The 23,398-nt window shown below is 42.4% G+C and overlaps 1 protein-coding gene across 2 annotated transcripts in view; it reads right to left on the reverse strand.

Annotated features, from left to right (window-relative positions):
- Nucleotides 1-236: 236 nt before the first annotated feature.
- The window catches only part of DLD (dihydrolipoamide dehydrogenase), a 31,906-nt gene continuing 8,744 nt past the window's right edge, over nt 237-23,398 (reverse strand). The window contains exons 4-14 of one of the 2 annotated variants that reach the window (XR_014784477.1): nt 20,948-21,016; nt 17,897-17,966; nt 15,416-15,516; nt 9,499-9,642; nt 9,082-9,183; nt 7,300-7,490; nt 5,984-6,154; nt 5,287-5,476; nt 2,205-2,357; nt 766-855; nt 237-616 (exon numbers count right to left, since the gene is read on the reverse strand). Coding sequence is in view for 1 of the 2 variants with exons in the window: in XM_084811030.1 (XP_084667156.1) it covers nt 551-616; nt 766-855; nt 2,205-2,342; nt 5,287-5,476; nt 5,984-6,154; nt 7,300-7,490; nt 9,082-9,183; nt 9,499-9,642; nt 15,416-15,516; nt 17,897-17,966; nt 20,948-21,016 (1,332 nt within the window). In the remaining variant the exon portion in view is untranslated. The remainder of the gene's footprint in view (nt 617-765; nt 856-2,204; nt 2,358-5,286; nt 5,477-5,983; nt 6,155-7,299; nt 7,491-9,081; nt 9,184-9,498; nt 9,643-15,415; nt 15,517-17,896; nt 17,967-20,947; nt 21,017-23,398) is intronic. The other variant, XM_084811030.1, reaches the window with a different exon arrangement.

Raw genomic sequence — 23,398 nt, forward strand, 5'->3', positions numbered from 1 at the left:
TTTCCCAAACATCTTGATTTTCTTTTGCAAAGTTTTACCAAATCAGAGGTGTTTTCAATATGAAAAATGCCTGGATGTAAAGGGCTGTTCATACAGCCAAATTAGTTCTATGCATTTCAAAAGTCCTTTGCACTGTAATTAGGGAGAACACCATCATGCGACAGTGACAGCAGCATGTTTTGTGTCATGGCACTGCAGTATCAGTCCCTCAGCAATGACAAAGCAACACCACCAGATAGTATCAGCCATTATATTTTGCCCAGGTACATGATGGAACCTCTTAGGTGCTCTACAACCTTAATCTGTCATCTCTGTAGTTTGTCTTATGCAAAACTTAGAATGTACAAACAAACAGTAACGCAAATACCTTTAATATACAGCTGTTGGGTGATTTCCCCCCAAACCCCTATTTATTTTAAATATCTCATGTTTTAAACAAAAGTTCACTTAATTAAGTCCCAGAAGTATCCAAAAGACCCAGCTGTCCACAAAGCTTTTAGTTAGTTTTCACAGGAAAATGTTTGTGGTACATTATGGATATCCCTTCACTTTAGAAGTTGATAGCTTTGCCAAAGGAGGCTGCTAGGTTGGCTTCTCTGAAGGCTTCAGATACAGTCTGTTGGGAACAAAAGAAAACCATTAGGAAATTGATTGAGGGGTAGGGAGAGAGAGAGTAAAGGAAACAAAACAAAAAAAGCAATTATCTGGATCCTTAACTAATCCCCATAAAGACAATGGGTAACTAAACAGCTCACACCAACTTACTGGATGTGCATGGCAAACTCTGGCTACATCTTCACAGGATGCTCCATATTCCATTGCAAGAGCAGCTTCGTTAATCATTTCTCCAGCACCCTGGAGAAATAATAACAAAAGTAATAAGTGAAAGATGCAAAATTAGAGTAGACCTACAAGGAATTATAAATAGGACTGTGTGTACTGTACTTTTAAAGGATCAAAATTTGGTGCCACCGAAGGCTGAATTATGGGATCTGTATAAGTTGTGCATTATACACAAACACCATAGTTTTGGGGCTGTTACCCAATGGAATCTTAATTATATGTGTTTCTATCACTTACATCTGCATATTAATAAAAATAGTTCCAAAGAGAAGCATTCTTTTTAGATGGGTACATATGCATATCACATCAGCTACCACTTTCAAAGAGGCATTCCTTCCTATGAGAAAGAAAATAAGCAATGTCTCTTTGAAAATGGCACCTGCCCCTCATTTTTCTATGAACTTGTATTAAAAAATACTAAAAAAGAGAAAGCTGATGACCAATTAATTGCAGACACCTTTTTATTTGATCAAAAGATGTTAATCAATGTATCTATCTTACTGAATCACACTGCAGCCCTAAATAATGTATTCTGCTTCTACTAACCATTAATTATGCTGGGCAATGAAACTCTTGGCCATCAGAAATCCAACCCTATCTTCAAAGCCATAAGATCTAGAAACTTACTTTGAAAAAAAAAAACTCACGGAAGCCGATATTCTCAGGATATTAAAAGTTCGTGCCCAAGACCAAATTCTGTGCTTTTTCATGACACACACACCCCGCTATGAATACAATGTGCATGGTGGTGTCTTTCATGTACTGATTTTCTTTTAATTTTCTAAAAAAAAGAATTACATCCCAATAATGGATACCACTGCTCTCTCAAAACCTAGTACTAAGAAGCACAGAGTAGGGGAAAATCACACAGCCACAGTTATGCAAAGTTCCCTGTTCTACACTTCTTAGCTACCTCAGGACATGGTAATGGCATACCACCAGGGAACTTGGCATGAGATTTTTAGCACAAAACCTTCCATCATCCAACCCCCCCCACAAAATTCTGCAGTGCATAAGTCATGCAAAAAGGCATGTGTCTTTTTAAATTGCCTATGAATGTACAATTTGGAGTGGCATTCTTATACCAATACTTTCCTGATCAATTGTGGAAGGAAAGGATACATAGAACACCAAGAGGCATGTAAGAGCAGCAACTGGCTAGAGAGGAGGGAAGGTTAGGAACATGTGACGAACAAAGTAGTCTTGGGGATATAAAAACATCTTGAATTCCTAGAAACCACCAGCAAGTGTTTAGGTGCCAGCACTGCAGATAACTGAATATTATGACTTCCGAATCATCAGATGTGAAGACATAGGATTCTGCAGTTTTGCAGCACAAGAGGATTCTATATGGTACTCACCGAGCCTAGAATATGAGCTCCGAGCATCCTGTCTGTTGACTTGTGACTTAGTATCTTCACCAAGCCATCTGTGTCAGCATTGGTCTTAGCTCTGCTGTTAGCAGCAAAAGGAAACTTGCCAACCCTGTATTCTGTCCCCTAAAAAGCAAAGAGCTATTACAGATTACTAGAACTTATCCTTTGTACCCTGAAAAAACTAAGTAGCACTTGACACCTTGGGCTACATACAGCCAGACATCATGCTAGGTACCATATACTAAGGCCTAGTTGTCTTGGAAGGGAAACCTGTGCCAGAGCTATACCACTTCAAATGGCAGGTGGAGGGCTCACATGATTGAATGGTCCTCCATACCCCAAAATATAATTAAAATCCTACACACTGAAAACTCGATGTCAGGGAGAAGTGTTCTAGCCTAGCCTTCCTGACATCTGGTTTCCTACGTGTCTGCAATATCTTTCTATTCAATATTCAATGATAGAGTCTCCACCTGCCAGCTGATGTGGTACAACCCACAGGTTTACCAGCTTAGTGAGGTTCTGAACTAGATATGACGGCTGCAAATCCTTGTACAGGATCTGCTGAAATGTCATCAGCGGGCGGGAGAGGGGGAGGGGCTCAATTTAAGAAAGAAAAAGGGATGCACAGGCAGGGTGTGCGGAACCCTCTTCCCTGTTCTTCCAGTCCCTTTCTCCAGGTACTTTTCTTCTAATGGGGACTTCCAATAATGGAAGCGACCCTGGCTGAATGAGAACTACTCAGGGAGAGGAATTACTGGGAGATATGCTGCAGCAAGGGCAGATTTAGCTCTGCACATCCATTCTCCTCCTTAAACTGGGCCCCCTACTCGGCATCCCTTTCCACATGATGGTGGAAAAGCTGTGCATTAAAAATGCACAGACCTAGTCTGGCCCTGAAAACTAGACAAAGAGAGGAAGCATCTTTTTTTCAGAGGCACTTTCCATCAATAATCTATGGAAAACATTTGTTGAAAGTAGGGTGTACAATTCAATTAATTTCCAAACTGCCTCTTCATAAAAAACAGACTCCTATCTACTACACTGTTCCCCTTGCTATAGTCCTACAGATGCCTTATCATATATAATTTAGGCTGTCCTTTAAGCTGTGGTCAGTAGCAATGCAATATGATTTGAATAAAGAACTGAAGAACATTTCCTTGAAATGAAGAACAATTCTCGGTAGCCTCAGTTCTAGAAGCAACAACTGATGCAGTTTTATGATGGACTCAAATCAATCAACCTATTTGTTATGCTCAAATTATTGCATTTATATCTTATTTGGCTTCACAGAGACAGGCATTAGACAAAAAGAAGTATTCTTGTTTTTTAAAAAACAAAAACAAAAAAGGAGGAATCTAGACTGTTAGATCCATGTCTTAAGTTATTTATTTATTTATTACATTTCTATACTGCCCAATAGCTGATGCTCTCAGTGCGGTTCACAAAAATTAAAAACCACAAGTACAGCATACAATATAAAAGCTTAAAAGTGCAATATAAAAGTACATCCAGAATAAAACCTAGCAGCAATGCAGAGATTAAAATACAGATTTAAAACAGCAGAGCTAAATGACTAGAATGCTAAAATGCCTGGGAAAATAAAAAGGTCTTCACCTGGCGCCGAAATGAGTAAGTATAACATAGGCGCCAGGCAAACCTCTCTAGGGAGGCTCATCCCACAACCAGGGTGCCATAGCAGAAAAGGCCCTCTTCCTGGGAGCCAGCTGCCTCACTTCCTTTGGCAGGGGCTCCTGGAGTTACGTTATCGGCTTTGGGTTCGCCAGCTCTCACAGCATGCAATCTGGGAGCTTGTGAAATCTGAGTTTAGTGATGGGTTTATACAACTTTAACTCAGCACAAGGACAGAAAGGGAAAAGCCATAGCTCAGTGGTGGAGCACTCGCTTTGCAGGCAGGATGTCCCCGGTCCATTCCCTGACCTCTCCAGTTAAAATGATCTCAAGCCAACAGCTCCGTCCTGAGCCAGAAACTGGTGTTGTGGTTCCTGGAGGACACCGGGCTGGTCTAGCAGACCAATGGCCTGATGCAGCAGGAGGCAGCTTCACATGAAATTGACTATAAGAGATTTAGATGGAGGAAGAGACCCATGAAGTGGGAGCTCTTGGACAAAAGACTAGGTTCTAGAAACATTCAAACTCCTGACATTCAAATTCATGGTCCAACAAAACCAGAGTCCTCGTTGGTTCTTTTTAAAAGTCAAAGTCTTACGAGTCAAAACCAATTATACATGTTAGACAACTTTAAAAAAAGAAAAGAAAAAGCATGCTGCTTTTTGCGGCTCTGGGATTCTGGGGATTTGAAGCTCTTTCAGGCAGGACCAGTCTAAATTCACTCTATAAAATGCCATATATGCTAATAGCACCACCAACAATTTTTTTAAAAAGGTATGACAGCCTTGTGTGGTTGCCCTGGGGAGGGTGAGAGTGTCTGACCAAATGTTGTTGTTGTTTTAAGTCAGTCATAATTAGCTTGTCCCATTGATTTTGCTGGGACTAAAGTGTGACTAACTTAGTCCGAATCCATTCCATGGTGTTTCTCTCCTATTACAGGCTTAATAAAAAACGGGGGGGGGGGGGAGGCCTCAAAGGAGTGGAGTAAGTAAACTCATGAGCGCCACAAGGATGCATGCGCCACCTGCTGGTGTAATGATACTCAGACTGCAGCAACAAAGCTCATCATCATCCATGGGGCTCTCTTCCTCCAGTTTTCAGCTTTTGAATTATCAAGGGGAAAGATAGGGGGCCTATAACGACATCTACAACCCCCCCGAATCTCCCCCCTCCCATTTTAACTAAATCATGCCCCTTCTATCGCCTTCTAAACCAGTAGCTAATGGGGCCATCCCCAAAGGGAAGGGTCCAGGAACTCTGTACCTGCCCCATAATTCAAACAGTGGTTTTCAATTGTATCCCTGCTCCTGCCAGTTCCATTAACATGCACCTTTGGGGCAAGCTGAATTTGTATTTGCTCTGCATTGTGTGTTTCGAAAAGAAATAAAGACATACGCTCTACTGGAAGCAAAATGAAAGAAACCATGAAAGGTACCTCCTCTTTCAGCTGTTCTTCGGATTTGCCAATCCAGGCAACTTCAGGGTGTGTGTAAATGACCGAGGGCACACAGTTGTAGTCAATGTGAACTGCACCTCCAGCTATCCCCTCAACACACAGAATACCTTCATCTTCAGCTTTGTGAGCAAGCATCGGTCCAGCGACAACATCACCTATAGCGTAGATGCTGCCAGGTAAATGAAACTGAGTGAAGTATTGCATAGGTGTATGCATACAAGCAGCAATGAGAGCTTTAGACACATTGGCCTGAATATATAGCACTTGTAGAACAGGCTAAGAAAAATCAAACAAGAGTCTGAGAAATACTTTGATATTTCTAACTATATTTGGAACTTTTCATTTTCTAAGGTAAAACAATTTTCAGCTACAATCTCTTTTAACCCAAGGGCAAGTAGGGGCCTTTTTGTCCTCTTCTGACAAGTATCAGTGATCTATATAGCAAGCAATCTACTTAACACTTTACAGAGTAACATAAGCAAAAACAGGAGTTCAAAACGATTAATCTGATAAACAATAAATCTTCCTCCGCCTAAACTAAGCTCTTATACCATCATGTTAGCAGGTTAGTAAAACTGCTTCTTAAATTCAAGCTTAAAATAGCAGCTAATGAAATTAAAAACACAGACATTGAACTTCTAAAACCCCCACAAAGTCATCCAATTATTTCACTTACTTTGGAATTTTGGTTTGGAATCGGTTGTTGATTGGGATTCTGCCCCTGTTATCGAGTTCAATACCCACATCTTCCAGACCAAGGTTCATAGTGAAAGGGCGCCGACCAATACAAACCAGAAGCACATCACAGGTAATCACTTCTGCCTTGCCACCAGCAGCAGCTTCAATCCTAAGGAGAAAGGGAGTGCAGAAGTCCTGGTGATGCCACATACTGTTAATACATTGCATGTAACTGAATCCTGAGCACTTCCTTTTATCCAACAGCTATGCGGAACTACACAGATAATACATTAAGGACCTGCAAAAAGTTATTTCAAACTATGGTAAAGTATAGTTAAGCCATAGCAGATTTACGTGTTTATTATATTCATGTTACTATTCAAGTGACTGGACTACTTCACCTACCTCTATTGATGCTTAATGATTAGCTTAAACCAAAGGCATATTATAATCAACTCATGATGGTTTCACCACAAAACTATCACATCAGTGATGAATGGGTGGATTGTGCCCTAAGGTACCCCTTTAAATGTTTGAACTATGTCTTCTCCAGTTCTTTTCTGCATCTTGTCAGCTGTGCCACAAACAACATGGATAGTATACACCACTTCCATTTGTGTTACATGCCCTGCCTATTCAAGCTTATCTCAAGGAGTGCAGAATCTATATATGGTAGGAAAGCAGGATCATGCTCATCCCCCACCCTACCCCGCATGCTCAACTCGCATCCACACTCTGGATGTAATACTGCTATGGGGTCCATACATGTACAGTGTAACATCTCTAATCCATGTGATTTTTACCCATCCACCTTAATCCTGGTCGTTAACAATCATACAATGTGTGTAGGACTTTGAACACTGAAAAGTAAGTGTGAGCAGGGTACAAATCAATGCCTTTTACAACAGAAATGTTGCTTACCTTTGTGTAATATAAGAGGAAGATGGTATAAGCAGTAGCTGCCACTGACAATGGTATAAGCGGCAGCCATCACTATCCAAGATTAGCAATTCTCTGTATAAATTAGAATGTATGTCATGCCAACAGAGAGGTAACAAGGGCTCTTCCTTGCAATTTTTTTTTAATGAACTAGTGTATTTAATTCACTGATGCACAGTTTCCATGCTGAAAACTGCAAAATTTTCAACATTACCTCCATGGAGATGAAAATATATTTCAACTATCCTAACAATCAGTCTCAAATATACCGTGATATTTTTCCAGTATTATTTTCAGGTATTTTTTGATCAGGGCTAATTCAGGTTTTCCAGGAGATGACAAACTATTTCTTTAAGTCAAATAGTTGGTACTTACGAAACATCAACCTTTCCATCTGGTTTCTTGGTAGCACCAGTAACTTTAGTATTTAGTTTAAATTTAAGTCCTTGCTTCTGAAGAATACGCTGGAAGTTCTTAGAAATCTCCATATCGATACCTAATCCACCAACATGGCCCAAGAACTCCACAGCTGTCACATCTGCACCCAGACGCTGCCAGACTGAACCCTGTGGTGAACACAACAAGCCAAGATTTTAAAATTACTTTTCAAAAAAGAGAAAAGTGCCTTTATAGCTCCTATATATTGCTTTGGCTACATACTCATCAGGTTAACAGCACTGTCCACTATGAAAGAACATACTCTACTAGAAACTTTTAAACAGATTAGCGAAATGTTGTAATTTTCTGCAGAATGCCTATTATACTACCAAGTCAATTTTATTCTCTTCCTTTCTCAATTTTACTCTCTTACTCTCTCAGTTGTACTCTTAAACTAGAAATAAGATATACAGTTAACACAGACCTCAGCCTTGTCAAGTTCTCAAATATGTGAAGCAAAACAAGATGGAAGGATGGCCTTCTCAGTTGGTAGCATTCATTTTCTGTTTGTTTTAGCAAGGTAATAATGCAATCCCAAAAATAATTCCTAAAAAAATTATGTGAGACGAACTAGTTGTTCACAAAGAGGTTACCTTCGATCTGCATGCAGGGAAGGTACAACGCAAGAACCTGCACTGGAAGTGACTTACAAAGTCTTAATCCTGAAGGACTCTAGAACCAGAAGTTTAAGTACCTACATAATCCTCACCTTTATTTACTGTTAAATCCACCATTACATACACTATTGTATTACTGTACTGTTGTGGTGGTGCTGTCTGCAAAGATCTACATGGCAACCAACTTATAGTAGAGGAATGGGTCAAAAGTGCTAAACACCACATATCTGAGAGAGAAAAAGAAGAAAAACCTACACCCCATGGACCTTTCCCCTTTTCTGAACAGCCCCTTAGCTCTGCTACTCCCTCCCTCCACTTTCCCACAGCTTTGCTGCTGCTCTCTCCTTCCTCACTGCAGTTTCACCATCCCCTTCTTTCACCAATGTTGCTCTTTACCTCAACAGTACCCACTGCCTCTCTTTATAACTCTTAAAGCTTCTTCATCCCTGCAACGTTTTTGCTCCCACGTTGTCCCATGCCAAAGCACCATTTCACAAGCCCCATACAGAAAAGGTTTCCATGCACCATTCATTGGAAAGCGGGCAGGGGGAGAGAACAAGTCAGATAGCAACTGTCTACCCAGCTTGAAACGGTTGGAAACCCCATGTAACTCTCAAGTTAAAGGATGACCATTAGGTCTTAGAATGGTTAAAATGACAGCAGAATTGACATTATTAAAAACCTCCCTGCCCTGCTGAATTGCTGGTACATATTGGCCCTGTGCAAAGATTCATGGGGTCAATGTGACCAACTGTGGTAGTGTGCAGGGCTACACCTAAGGGCTGCATGGAGGGATAGGTTGTATGAATTGTGCCATGCAAGGAGTGGGCAAACAACAGTTACAATTTGCATAATGTTGTCAATTCAAAAAAGGACTTCTACAATTGCCAGGATTGTAACGGCTGTCCAAACAGCCCCCATGTTAAGGCACTTGCTTATGCAACCAATGCTTCCATGCAATCTTGGCTGGTTTGCAGTACTGCTGACAGCCCAATACAGCCCTCTACGGGCAATTGCCTGGGGCCTAGAAAATATTCACAGCAGGCCACTAGCAATAATTTATAGTCACTGAAAAAAATAAAAGAGAAAGAGCACTTCTCACCAGTTCCACGCCTATGACTCCGGCACCGATGACCACCATTTTTTCAGGGACTTGCTTCAAAGACAGTGCACCAGTAGACGATACAATTGTGTCCTCATCGATCTAAACACATTTAACAAGGTGGCAGAAACAAATTTCCCTGTTTCATGAAATACATTTGTATAAAAATATACACTGCACACACACTCATCTAACAGCCACCGCACCATGATAACAGAACATTTCTGAGAGTATTACTCAAAAAAGAACTGCTGTGTGAATATGTAATATTTTTTACTGTTTTTCTTTTTATTGTTTTAATATTTTGTTTTAAATTCTTGTACACTGTCCTGATGGTTTTTTAGCAGATAATGTGCTATTGAAACATTATATAAATTATGAGTGCACTACTAGAAAGGTTTGAAGGTCAAGCCATACCGTAATTCCTGGAAAAGGTGTTACTTCTGAGCCTGTGGCTATGAGAATGTTCTTTGTATTAATAACCTGAGTGCTGCCATCATCTTTGGCTGCTGTGACCTGGTTTTTGCCAGTTATTTTTCCAAACCCAGACACATGTGTCACCTTTCAAAGAAGAAAACAAGTTTACTCTCCTTAAAGCAAACATTTCAGTTAGTGAACAGTCATACCATCAACTGCAGCAACACCATCAGTCTGTTTCCTGCCTCCCAGCTCAGCAGAGCAGAGGAAGCTGCTCCAGCTGGTCCAGGGACTACAGAAGCAAGCAAGCGACCAGACAGCGAGCAAACAGGGGGAGCAAACAGGAGTTGGCCAGGGGAGTTGCAGTGGTAGAAGAGACAAAGGAGACAGAGGCAAAGAGGTAAGTGGGCTGCAGGAAGCCCAGGAGGCTGTCCTTTTCCCTTCTGAGTGGCTGTGAGCTCACCAGGTGCTCCTGACAGCTCCAACTGAATTGGGGTCGTGTGGCCCGAGTACTCTCAGCAGCTGTGTGGGCAGGAAGCTTCAGTCTGTTTCCCGCCTCCCAGCTGAGCAGAGCAGAGCAGAGGAAGCTGCTCCAGCTGGTTCAGGGACTACAGAAGCAAGCAAGCTCACAGAAAGAGAAAGAGCCATCAGAGAGAGCAAACAGGGGGAGCAAACAGGAGTTGGCCAGGGGAGTTTGGCAGGGGAGATCAAGGGGGAGGCCCCTAACATTTTTTTAAATTTATTTTTCTTGTAACACACACTTCCATACCAGTGGGACTCTGCTTTTAACCTCCAGTGAGTAGAGGACCAGGCACAGGCTAGTCTAGAACAATCAGAAAGCTAGACACAAAAAGAGAAAAGAGGCTATGGAAGGACAAGACTTTCCAGTGGTGGTGACCTGCAAGGTGTGTGCAATGTTTGCTTTCTTGCCTGAGAACAACATGGCCTACACCTGCAACAACTGCAAGTTGATCACACTGCTGGAAGAAAAAGTAAGAGGACTGGAGTGGCGACTGTCAACCCTCCGGGGAATAACAGAACACGAAGAGTTCTTGGACAGAATGGTAGAACTACAGCAGCAAAGTGAAAACCAGAAGTCTGAAAAGCAACAGCAAGCTGAGGCAGAAGTGGGAACTGCTGAGGTGAGGAAAAATGCAGTAGAGGATACTCCTTGGAAAAGGGTGACAGTTAGGAACAGAAGAACTAGAAGCCACTCTGCACCAGTGGAGGCAGTGGAGCTATGGAACCGATTCCAGGTACTTGAGGACGAGACTGGAGGTCAGCCTGCAGAGGAAGTATTACAAGGGAACCTGCATGAGAGTGAGCAAGAGGCTGAAGGTCAGTCAAGCAGAGGCGATGAAACCCAGGCCTACAGCAACAAAAAGAGTAGTAGTGGGAGACTCCTTGCTGTCTGGGATCGAAACCCAAGTATATCGCAAAGACCTGTGGACTCACCAGGTATGTTGTCTCCCAGTAGGACGGATTAGAGACATGACTGAAAGGTTGCCTGCACTCATAAAGCCCACTGACAGGTATCCCTTTCTTCTCATCCATGTGGGAACAAATGATACCGCCAAGCGGAGCTACGAAGAAATCACGTCAGACTTTGAAGCTTTGGGAAGGAAACCCAAGAACTTTGGGGCTACGATAGTTTTCTCATCCATCCTTCCAGTAGTTAGAAGAGGGATAGAAGGGGAAAGAAAAATGCTCTGGATGAATGACTGGCTACAAAGGTGGTGCCGGCGCGAGAGATTTGGATTCTGGGACCACGAGCTATACTTCCTGGAAGATGGAGTGTTGGCAGTGGACGGGTTGCACTTCACAAAGGCTGGGAAGAATGTGTTTGGCCACAGCATGAAGAACTTCATCAGGAGGGCTTTAAACTGAATCCTACGGGGAAGGGAGACGTAAAGTTGGGGGTAACAATGGATGAAGGCTCATGCACCGCAACAGAGAGAACAGCTCTAATAGCACCCAATAATAGTCTTCAGACACATGTAGGAAGAAAGCCAGACTATGAAGCACATGGTCTTCGATGTGTATATACTAACGCCCACAGTATGGGAAATAAACAGAACGAACTTGAACTCTTAATACAAGAGGGAAATTATGACTTGATAGGTATAACTGAGACTTGGTGGGATGACTCTCATGGCTGGCATACAGCAATTGAAGGATATAACTTGTTCAAAAAGAACAGGAGGAACAGAAAGGGAGGTGGGGTTGCACTATATGGTAAAAATACGCATCTCTGAACAGAAATACAGGAGGATGAGTTTGGTAGCCCCACTAAGAGCATCTGGATCAAAATAAATGGAGCAAAGAATAAAAGGAACCTGTTGGTTGGAGTCTACTACCGGCCACCCAATCAAGGAGAAGACGAGGATGAAACTTTTGAATAGCAAATAGCCAATGTTTCAAGGAAGCATGATGTAGTAGTAATGGGGAACTTCAATTTCCCCGATATTTGTTGGGTGACAAATTCTGCAAAACATGGCCCCTCCAGGAAATTCCTGACTTGTGTTGCTGATAACTTCCTCCTACAGAAAGTAGAGGAAGGAACTAGAGGATTGGCTATCCTTGACTTGATCCTAACCAACAGAGATGACTTAGTGGGTAAAGTAGCAGTTACAGGAACTCTGGGAGAAAGCGACCATGTTATACTTGGTTCTTGGTTCTAAGGGAAGCAAAAGCCGAGTGTAGCCAAACGTGTACCATGGATTTTAGGAAAGCTGATTTTAATAAACTCAAAGCAATGATAAGTAAGGTCCCATGGCAAGCGACTCAAACAAGAACAGGAGTCCAAGATGGGTGGGAGTTTTAAAAAAGGGAATTCTCAAGGCACAATTACAAACAATCCCAACAAGAAGAAAAGGTGGAAGACAACAGAAGAAGCCAATGTGGCTTCACAAAAAGCTTAGAGATGACCTGAAAACAAAAAAGTAAACATATAGGCAGTGGAAGGAAGGCCAAGTAACAAAGGAAGAGTACAGGCAGGTAGCACGGAACTGCAGGGATGGCGTCGGGAAAGCTAAAGCTGAGAACGAGTTGAGGTTAGCGAGGGATGCTAAAAGAAACAAAAAGGCTTTCTTCAGCTACGTGCATAATAAAAGACAGAGGAAAGAAATGGTGGTTCAGCTATTAAATAAGGATGGCAAAATGATAACAGATGACAAAGAAAAGGCAGAAGTGCTCAATTACTACTTTGGCTCAGTCTGCTCCCAAAAGAGGGTCTATGACCCCCTGGCAAAGGCAAAGTCCAGGCTGAAGGGGCAGGATTGCAGCTTGAGATTGACAGGTATATGGTCAAGGAACACCTAATTACTTTGAATGAGTTCAAATCTCCAGGGCCAGATGAACTGCATCCTAGAGTCATAAAGGAACTGGCAGAAGAACTCTCAGAACTGCTGTCTATCATCTTTGAGCAATCATGGAGGATGGGTGGAGTGCCAGATGACTGGAGGAGGGCTAACGTTGTCCCTATCTTCAAAAAGAGTAAAAAGGAGGAACCTGGGAACTACAGACCACTCAGTCTGACATCAATCCCTGGGAAAATTCTGGAGCAGATGATAAAGCAATTCATCTGTAAGCACCTTGAAAACAATGCAGTGATTACTCAAAGCCAACATGGATTTGTTAAGAACAAATCCTGCCAGACGAATCTGATCTCATTTTTGGATCAAGTCACCTCCCTTGTGGACCGTGGGAATGCTGTAGACATCATATACCTCGACTTCAGCAAAGCTTTCGACAAAGTGCCCCGTGATATCCTGATGAGCAAACTAGCTCAAAGTGGGCTAGATGAAACAATGATCTGGTGAATCCACAGTTGGCTACAGAATCGGACTCAAAGAGCGCTTATCAGTGGGATCTTCTCAAACTGGGGAGCGGTAACGAGAGGGGTACTGCAGGGCTCAGTCCTGGGCCCAGTGCTCTTCCACATTTTTATTAATGACTTGGAGGAGGAGGTGCAGGGAATGCTGATCAAATTTGCAGATGACACAAAATTGGGCAGGATAGCTAATACTTTGTAAGGCAGAAATAAAATTCAAAGTGATCTTGATAAACTTGAGCGCTGGGCAGAAAACAACAGAATGACATTAGTAGGGATAAATGCCAAGTTCTGCACCTAGGAAAAAGAAACCAAATGCACAGCTACAAGATGGGGGATACGTGGCTCAACAACACTACAAGCGAGATGGATCTTGGAATTGTTGTCAATCACAAGCGGAATATGAGCCCACAATGTGAAGTGGCTACAAAAAAGGCAAATGCTCTTTTGTGCTGCATTAATAGAAGCATAGCTTCCAAATCCCAGGAAGTACTAGTTCCCCTCTACTCAGCACTGGTTAGGCCTCATCTGGAGTACTGTGTCCAGTTCTGGGCACCACACTTGAAGATGGATGCAGACAAACTGGAGAGGGTTCAGAGGAGGGCAACAAAAATGATCAGGGGACTGGAAACAAAGCCCTATGAAGACAGACTGAAAGAAGTGGGCATATTTAGCCTTGAGAAGAGAAGACTGAGGGGAGATATAGCCCTCTTCAAGTACTTGAAAGGTTGTCACAGAGAGGAAGGCCAGGATCTCTTCTCGATCATCCCAGAATACAGGACATGGAATCACGGGCTCAAGTAACAGAAAGCCAGATTCCGGTTGAACATCAGGAAAATCTTCCTGACTGTTAGAGCAATATGACAATGGAACCAATTACCTAGGGAGGTGGTGGGCTCTCCCACACTGGAGGCATTCAAGATGAGGCTGGACAGCCATCTGTCAGGGATGCTCTGACTTAGATTCCTGCACCGAGCAGGGGGTTGAACTCAGTGGCCTTGTAGGCCCCTGCCAACCCTACTATTCTATGATTCTATGTCCTCTGCACTTTTTAAAAGGAAGATTTGAAATCTAATATGCAAAGGAAGATGGGAGTAGAGATTTTTATGGCATAGTGGCATTTAGGTCTTATTAAGACGCAGTTCTAGAGCCTTCCCCAACCCGATGCCCTCCAGATGTTTTGCACTACAGCTCCCAACATTCCTGACCACTGGCCATGCTGGCTGGGGCTGATGGGAATTGAAGTCCAAAATATCCAGAGGGCACCAACTTTCCAACTTTGTGGAAAGTTGCTCTAGAGGATATTTTCATTTCAAGCAAACATCTATGATTCTATGATCTCTGTCTTTCCACACAGTTCATGAATAAATCTTTCTTCTATCAGCAATCAGGGCCCAGTGATTCCAAAGGCCTGAAGAAGAGGATAGCTAGCCAATTGTTTTTAAAAGTGTGAAGAAAGCATACATATTAATACCTTCACTCTCAAAGGCAATTCAGCACCACAGGATGCAGATTAGGCGGCTGCTAAGGGTTTAAAAAACCATGGACACTCAAACATTTGCTTAACAGTAACAGGGAAACAGTAAGGTAGAGGCCCCACCAGGCATAACAGTGGTGTGGCCTCTACTTTCAGCAGGTACTGGTGGATATAAACCTGCTGAGCCAGCACACTTCCTGCCTGCGGTTCTTGCGCGATGTATGGACCATGATCAAGCTATTTGTTTGAGCTCAGGGAATGTACTGTTGTTATGGCTTCTCCAGAGCTCTTGCTACAAACCATCAGTTCATTTGAATATGAGAGTAGAACCTCTAAAGGTGAAATCCCAGCCAGGAATGCTGAGAGTCGTAGGACTTTTTTTCTGTCTAAACATGTATAGGATTGCACCCTAAAGGGAACTTCTAGGTACTTAATTGAATGGAAAATCGGGTTGCTATCCAGGCAACCTGATCGGCAAGTCGTACGAAAACAATCTATGCAGACACAAACTCTAAAATAAAACAAAAAGTCCAAAGATGCAAATTGTCTAATAACTGGCTAGGGAGAGTGCAAACAAAAAACTGCTTTTGTTCATAGGTCAAACATACCTTATTCTGTTTAAACAAGTGAGCAATGCCACCTGTTAAGGACTTCACTGCACCACTCTTCTGCTCCATCATCTTCTCTAAATTCAACCGGAGTCCTGTAACTATTTAACAGAGGCTTTATTTTTGAGGTATTTTGTTGTACTCATAAGGGCAGTCACTGTTCAATTAGAGGCTGCAGTAGAACATCTAACAAGGTTTATTAACTCAAAACAAGCTATCTATTAATTTAAAACACTTAGGACACCATGCACATGCATTTATATTGCCCTTCACAGCTGAATCTATGCCCTTCCAACCCTACTATTCTGATTCTATGATCTGCCCATTCTTTCGGATCTTCCATAAAGGCCCTTCACAGATAATGCAGGTGATGACTGAGGACAGAGCCCTACCTCTGGATGAACCCTGGTCGAGCAATTCTCCCCCCCCCCCCCCCCGCTGAATATTTGTATGGCACTGACATTGTAAACTTTTAAGTGGCATTAAGCTCTTACTAGTCTTCTGGGCTTTTAGTGGATGATGCATTATGCTGCTGATTATGCCTCTGTTGTTTTAATCACTGTTTCTGTTCATATTGTATTCCATAACTTTTTGTAGTTAGTAATTGTGAAGGATTGCTGGTTTCACCCCAACAACTCAGCAAAGTAGGCCAGGCCCAACTTTGGGTTCCCCCAAAGTTGACCCAGTAGTTCCCTTCCCAGGCCAACAGGCGCCGTATTTACCACTGAAGTTATACAGGACACACCACACCAACTGGAAGTTGGATAAAAGTTTATTAGGAGAAAGGAACAAAGAGGAAAGAATGGGGAGAGGTGGTAGGTTGTACAGGAAATTACAAGCAAGGTACAATACTCAAAGCAAAACCCGAAACGCCAAACACCAAGGCACACACTCCCAAGAGCAATAAACAATAAACTAGGTTGGTTTGCACATAAGTCATGATTTATCACTATGTGGATTAGCCCAGGCAAAGCAACCATTAGGCCTGCATGCTCCTCCTTCCCCTTTCCTCTTCCCATATGGCCAGGAGGACAACTTTGGCAGACTGGTTTCAATTTTTAAAATTCAAGCTTAGCATTACATTTGAACCAAGGATTCCGGTTTAAAACAAATGTTGGTCATTTGCTAAACAAGCCAACTTCAAACCATGTGTTCAGAAGCTGGATTATTAAATTAACGAGTTCATTTTAAACCAGGTTCCCTGATTTGAACATAATGTGAAACCAGGATTATTTAAAAGTGAAACAAAACTCTTTGCCGAAGCCTGTTCTTGGCTGGACAGGAGGAAGAGAGAGGAGAGGAAAGAGGGGAGTACACAAGCCAAACGCTTCCCCGAGAAGCGAAGTTCATCCATGTAGCACTAAACCATGGTTTAGTGTTATGTCTGAACCAGCCCTTCACATAATTTTTAATGCATCTGCATATAAAAACTGCAGATGGCAAGCCTCATCTTACATGGGGCTCATCTCTCTCCCTTGAGAGAACACCTCTTCTAAGATGATGCCTGCATTGTATGATTCTTACTCATATGTGTATTTATGCAAGTTTAACCAATAGGTTAATTGATTAATTGACTAAAACTCATATAATTCATCAATTAAACAACTGGTTAATCATGTGGAACTCCTAAAAAATAATAAATATTGCATGGGATATTACTACAAAATCAAGGAACAATCATTTCAATAAAGAGAAACAGGCCATTTTCCAATCAAATTGCCTTAAATATACACATTTTCCAATTGTCTTAAGTTTGCTTGGCAACAAGGCTGTAGCCATGGTATGACCCAGCCCTCACAGTGACATGTCAGACCGCTTTCCTGAATTTTTATCCTTCACTTAAAACAAAAATAAAAGCCAGGCTTGGATTCAAAGATTCTTCTGCTTGTGGATGTGCGGGAGGGGGGAATTGCTGGTTCCCCACTCCACATCATACAGTTTTCTAGTAAGTCACTAGCAAGACACTCAGGAGCAGACTGAGGGAAGGGAAAAGGGGCTACATCAGGAAGCAGGGGTGGAAAAGCCCTATTGTATGTAGTATCATGGGTGGCTTTTTTGTATCCAGGCTTAAGTCTTTAACCCTTTTATCTACAGAGAAACAAAGAAAACACACGGACAATATTCTACGTGGTTACTCAGAATGACGTAATGAGCTACCACTTTCTAGTATTCTGAGTAGTCACCACAAAGGTCCTGGGCTGATTGATAAGTTACTGGGTATATAATTTAATTGACTGTTTAATACATTAACAGTGCAATCCTAAGCATGTTTACTCAGAAGTCCCACCAAGTATAATGGGGCCTACTCCCTAAAATAATTAAGTTAACGTATTATAGACTACCTATAGATAGGATTTTATACTAACATATAAAGGCAAAGCAGTATAAACCGACACCTCAACCCCATAAAATATCTGGCCATGAGCATACTTAGCAGAACCTGGGATACGTGGAACGTCAACAGATGTATTGCATACTTACTTTCAATTCCCCTACTAGCAAAGTCTTTTCCATGGGCCAAATGATACAGGTGTGAATTGTTTAGCAAGGCCTGTCACATAAAACAGAATTAAAGTAAACATACAATCTACACAGACGATATTGTATTAAACAGTTACTGTGTTTGACATCACTACTATTTATTCTAAGATCAGAATGAATCTTAGAATAAGATTGTTATCAACGTAACCACTCCACAGGGAACATTTGATGTCTGCAGTACCAACTGAATGAATGAATGTATCATAGTTTAAATTGCCACAAAGAACTTCTGCATCAGCTTATATGCCCTCAAACACAATGCTGTTCAATGGAGTTGATTCACACAAAAAGCTACTAGTCATGATGTAATCAAGTGATATACATGCTTCTGCAAACCAACCCTCAGCTAGTAACCAATACATTTCACTAATACACCTATGTAACTTACATGAACATTCACAAAGAAAAGCAACTCACTTCCATAAAAGCAGCAGAAATTAAGCAATAAGGTAAAGGAGTAATAACTCGTCAGCAACATAGTTATTCTTGTCATTAATCTGACCTAGGTAATTGGGAAGTCAAAGAAATTGTCATAGAAAGTGATGTTCCTGGTCACACCAGAAGTAGAAGACAACTACTTGCTTCACATCTAAACATAAATTCTGCATTTTAAACCAATATAGATCTCTTTGCTTCTATGGAAGTTCCAGGGGGATAGCTGTGTTATTCCATTGCATCAAAACGATTAGTTCTGTGGCACCTTAGAGTAACAGATTTGTTGTGGCATAAACTTTCACAGTCTAGAGTCTACTTTTTCAGATGCAGTCAATGAAGTGGGCTGTAGTTAATATTTAATATATTAAATATATTAATATTCCATTAATATTTATGCCACAATAAATCTGCTAGAAAGTGTCATAATACTCCAGTATCTTCTACCATTTGTACACGGATCGGTGTAACAAAATACTCTGTTGAAATAGTTATATAACTATAACATAAAGGTGCACTTAAAGATTTAATTTTGTAAGTATCCTGATGGTAGAACCTCCAGAAATTTTGAGACCAGGGGAAAAAAACATTTTTCAATTTTTTTCAGAAAAAAATGGACATTTTGGGAAAAATTGAAAAATAAGCAATATTTATTTTTTAGCACTCTTTAGTCACTTTGTTGCTTTAAGACAGCTTCCACAACCTGGTGCCCTCCAGATATTTTGGACCTCAGCTCAAACTCAGGCAGCATGGCCAATGGTGAGGAATGCTGGGTACTGTAGTCCATAACATCCAGAGGGCATGAGGTTGGGGAGGGCTGCTTTAGGAACATAAAGCAGCCTTTCTATTCCTAAAGTTATTGTTTGTATACCTTAGTTCACTCATAAAAGTATCATTATATTTTAAAAAGTAAACTCAGTAAATCTGTAATTGTCTGAATACATTAGAACTATATTAAATGACTGCTACAGCATCAGAAACACAGGACTCTAGAACAAAACCCAAACTGTCAAGAATGCACAATTGTGGCTCTACTCATATGTTGGGAAACTGAGCATAAATGTCTATCAGTAACATGATACTGATGTACTGCTTTACATCAATAATTTTAATAAGGAATGAAATAAATAACTATGCTGGGAATCTTACAGAGAGGATTAAAAAACATTTTTCCCCATGGCTTCATTATTTCCAGACATTTTACATCTCTAGTCTTTCTATAATAGTGTTCTTATTACATAGTTTTTCAAAATCATTTTGGGGAGAGTAAAGGCTGGGTAACAATATATAAATACTTTGTCTTAAATTCTAAAAAAAAAATTTCATAATCCAAAGCTGTTCAATTTTTCAGAAAAAAACAATGGTCCTTGGAAAACAACAGGGGGTAAACCTTTTCTCCAGATTTTTCTGGTTTTTTTCCAGGCCTTCACATCTCTAGTAGAACCTACGTAGCCTGAAGATGTACTGAAACAAGTCTTTCCTTCTTTACTTTCCTTCGATCTTAACTCAGAATCTTCCTGTCCAACATAACAAATGCCAACACTGACAAACTATGATAATGAAACTTCTAAAATTCTTTTTTCCTTCTCTGGGCCAGCTTCACCAGCTAACCCTGCTGCAACTGCACACTGTTAGTGCAGGACTTCAAATATAGTGTTACAAGATTCCATCCTCGAGGGAAATTCTCCCTCTGATTAGGGGAGAGGCTGTATGACTGGAAATCAAGAATGACTCCTAGCCAATCTCTATATTCTTGCAATTCCAAGTACAGCAATCCTCCATGTAACACTCAATATCTATGCTAAATCAAGTATTAGGTAGAATCGCATTTTATTTTCCTTTTGACAAGCCTGAAGTTATTTTTGGTTTTCCTGAAATAAATCTTAGTTAAAACTTTAACAGCTCTTTATTTTGCCCATAGTTTATTCTTGCCACTCCCACAGATCTGCCTAAACACTATACTACAATTTGCTATAATATTAGAGAGACATAGACAGTAATACTCATGAATTAAGAAACATGTGCATAGACCACAGCCAAAACTAGACTGTTTGTGTACTCCCAGAAATCCCAGAGGCATACATTAAAATAAAAGGGTAGGAATGGTAGCAGCTACCAGTTTCGCCCATCAGAGTTCAAAAGCCACAAATGTGTGGATGGTTCATAGACAATGCCATGTCGTAACTGCTTATTCTTTATTGTACCAAAAACAATATATTCCCATTCGAAAATGAAGTTGTTTGTATTTAATCTATTACATGTTTTCCCCTGCACTTCCTCCAAGGGGTTCAGATACATGGTCAGCCTTCACAACAGCCCTGTGACATAGGCTGAATGGTAGTAACTTCACCAGCTGAGTGGGAATTTGAACCTGAGGGTCTCTGTCCTAACCTTAGTTTGACACTCTTGCTACCACACAACACAGGCTCTTAAACTACAACTCTCATGTTGATTCCATCACATTTTTATCTCCAGAAGTGTGATAAGCCTCTAAGCAAAAACTAGTGTATATTCTCATCCAGTCATCAATACAATGTGAAAACTAAACCCTCTACCTACCTTTGAAGGTATGCATCCAACATTCAAACAGGTTCCACCTAGTGTTTCATTTTTTTCCACACAGACAGTCTAAGGTTTAAAAGGAAGAGACATTTTATCATCTCAAGTAATTTTGGTTGGGACACAGCATATTCCTGTAGTTTTCTTGCAGAAAATTGATTCCTGGGTTTTTAGAATACACCTGGTAACATTTTTCTAATTGCAAAAGTTTCATTTTCAGCTTGGCAGTTGCCAGGTGCTAAGTGTTACTATGAGCACTTTCAGAAGTGATGCTAAGAACATATTTCCTGGGAAGTTAGGAGTATGGTTATATGGGAAACAGTGTCTATGTAATGCAAATGAGTTGGCAGACATCTATTTCACTGTTCCTCTGCGCTGGTCCAGTTTCAAAGACATAAATAATTTAACCAGAATTTCCCTACAGAAACACACCATCTAGGTTTTCCTTCTGAGGACATTCCTATTATAGCCTTTACCAGGGTGGACTGATTTAAATCATGATTTAAATCAGCAAAAAACAAGGTCAATTTAAATCACTGATCTAAATCACATTTCCTATTGAAACTTTTCATATATTTCTTTAAAGTAGAAATATACTTACTTCAAAGTAAGTCAGAGTGCAATCTTATGCATGTTTAGACAGAAAAAAGGTCTCTTTTTTTAGACAGACTTTTTTCTGTCTAAACATGCATAGGATTGCGCCCTAAATGTATTTTCTACTGATTGGATATCTAGCCTCCTTATATCTGTGCATGTGAACTTTGAGAGCTTCAGCTATTGGGCGGTATAGAACTGAACTGAAATGAAATAAATAAACTTTGTGCATTGTCCTTATGTGTGCAACAGGGCCTGCAGAAGAGCCAGGGCCTGCAGAAGAGGCCACCACCACCACCGGGGAAGAGGCGGGCCTGCTGCTGCTGGGCCTGCTGCTGCCGCCGCCGCCGCCACTGCCGCTGCCACCACCACCAGGCCTTCCCTGGAGACTTCTGCCTGGCAGACCGCCAGTCCCTGCAGGACTAGGCCCCCAGGTACCGAGCCAGCTGTGCTGCTCCACCTGCCCTCCCTGGAGGGGCTACATAAGCTGGCTGGCTGGCTGAGGTGGCCTGGGAGAGCCAGGGCCTGCAGGAGAGGCCACCACCATCACCGGGGAAGAGGCGCGCCTGCTGCTGCTGCTGGGCCTGCGGCGGCGCCTGCTGCCGCCGCCGCCTGCTGCTGCCGCCGCCTGCTGCTGCCGCCGCCGCCACCGCCACCACCTGGCCTTCCCTGTGGACTCCTGCCTGGCATTATTTTTAAGGGGATTTTTAATTGTTGTGTGTGTGTGTGTGTTTTCTTTTTCTTGGGGGATTTTGTTGTGGTTTTAGGGGTGGGTATCCTGCCTGATAGGCGGGAGCGAGGGGGCATGTGTCCACCTGATGGAGGCAGTGGGGGGAGTGTTGGGGGCCAGAACATACCGAGGCTGGGCGGCAGGCGCTGGCGGAGCGCTAGGGGCAGGCCATGCCAGGTAAGGGGAACAAGGGAGAGATGTGTAGTATCTGTCCCCTGCTCCGAGCCTGTCCAGAGCCAAAGGATGGCTGGGGGAGGCGTGACCCCATCTTCTGGCCTTCGTTTGCTGCTCTGCAATGCCAGGTCTGTTACCCAGAAAACCTCCCTCATCCATGACATGATCCTGGATGAGGGTGCAGACCTGGCATGTATTACAGAGACCTGGCTGGCCGAGGCTGCTGCTCCAACCCTTGCAGCCATGTGTCCAGCTGGATTTTCGTATGCACAGCAGCCGAGGGCTGGGGATCGGGGAGGGGGAGTGGCTGTTAACTACCGAGAGTCCTTGGTCTTCACCAGACCCCCTCTCCGGGAGACCAAGGTTGCTGAGTGCATGTACTGGAGGTTGGGCCCGAAGGGCAGTCTGGGGATTCTGCTCGTGTACCGTCCACCCCGCTGCACGACTGACTCCCTGGCCGAGGTGCTTGAGGTGGTCTCTGATGTGCGTGTGCAGTCCCCTAACTTACTGGTGTTGGGGGACTTCAACGTACATTCGGAGGCCATCCTCACAGGAGCACCTCGGGACTTCATGGATACCATGGCCTCCTGGGAGCTGCACCATATTCTAACTGGGCCCACCCATGTAGCTGGTCATGCACTAGACCTTGTGTTTGTTTCTGGAGAAGTGGGGAGTGGGGGAGTGATCTGGAAGTCGGGGGTATATCCACCACCCCCTTGTCATGGTCAGATCACTATCTGGTGACGTTGGACTTCTCGGTTCCACAACCCCTCCGCAGGGGTGGAGGACCCATTAAAATGGTCCGCCCCAGGCGTCTTATGGATTCAAATGGATTCCTGAACGCGCTTGGGGATTCTCTGGGGAATGCCAACGGCCACTCGGTCGAGAGCCTGGTGGGTGGCTGTAATGCCGCAATCACTAGGGCATTAGATCAGGTGGCTCCGAAACGCCCT

Source organism: Heloderma suspectum, chromosome 7 (genome assembly GCF_057233095.1).
Source record: "Heloderma suspectum isolate Gila_16-S chromosome 7, 16-S_ref, whole genome shotgun sequence".
NCBI lineage: Eukaryota > Metazoa > Chordata > Lepidosauria > Squamata > Helodermatidae > Heloderma > Heloderma suspectum.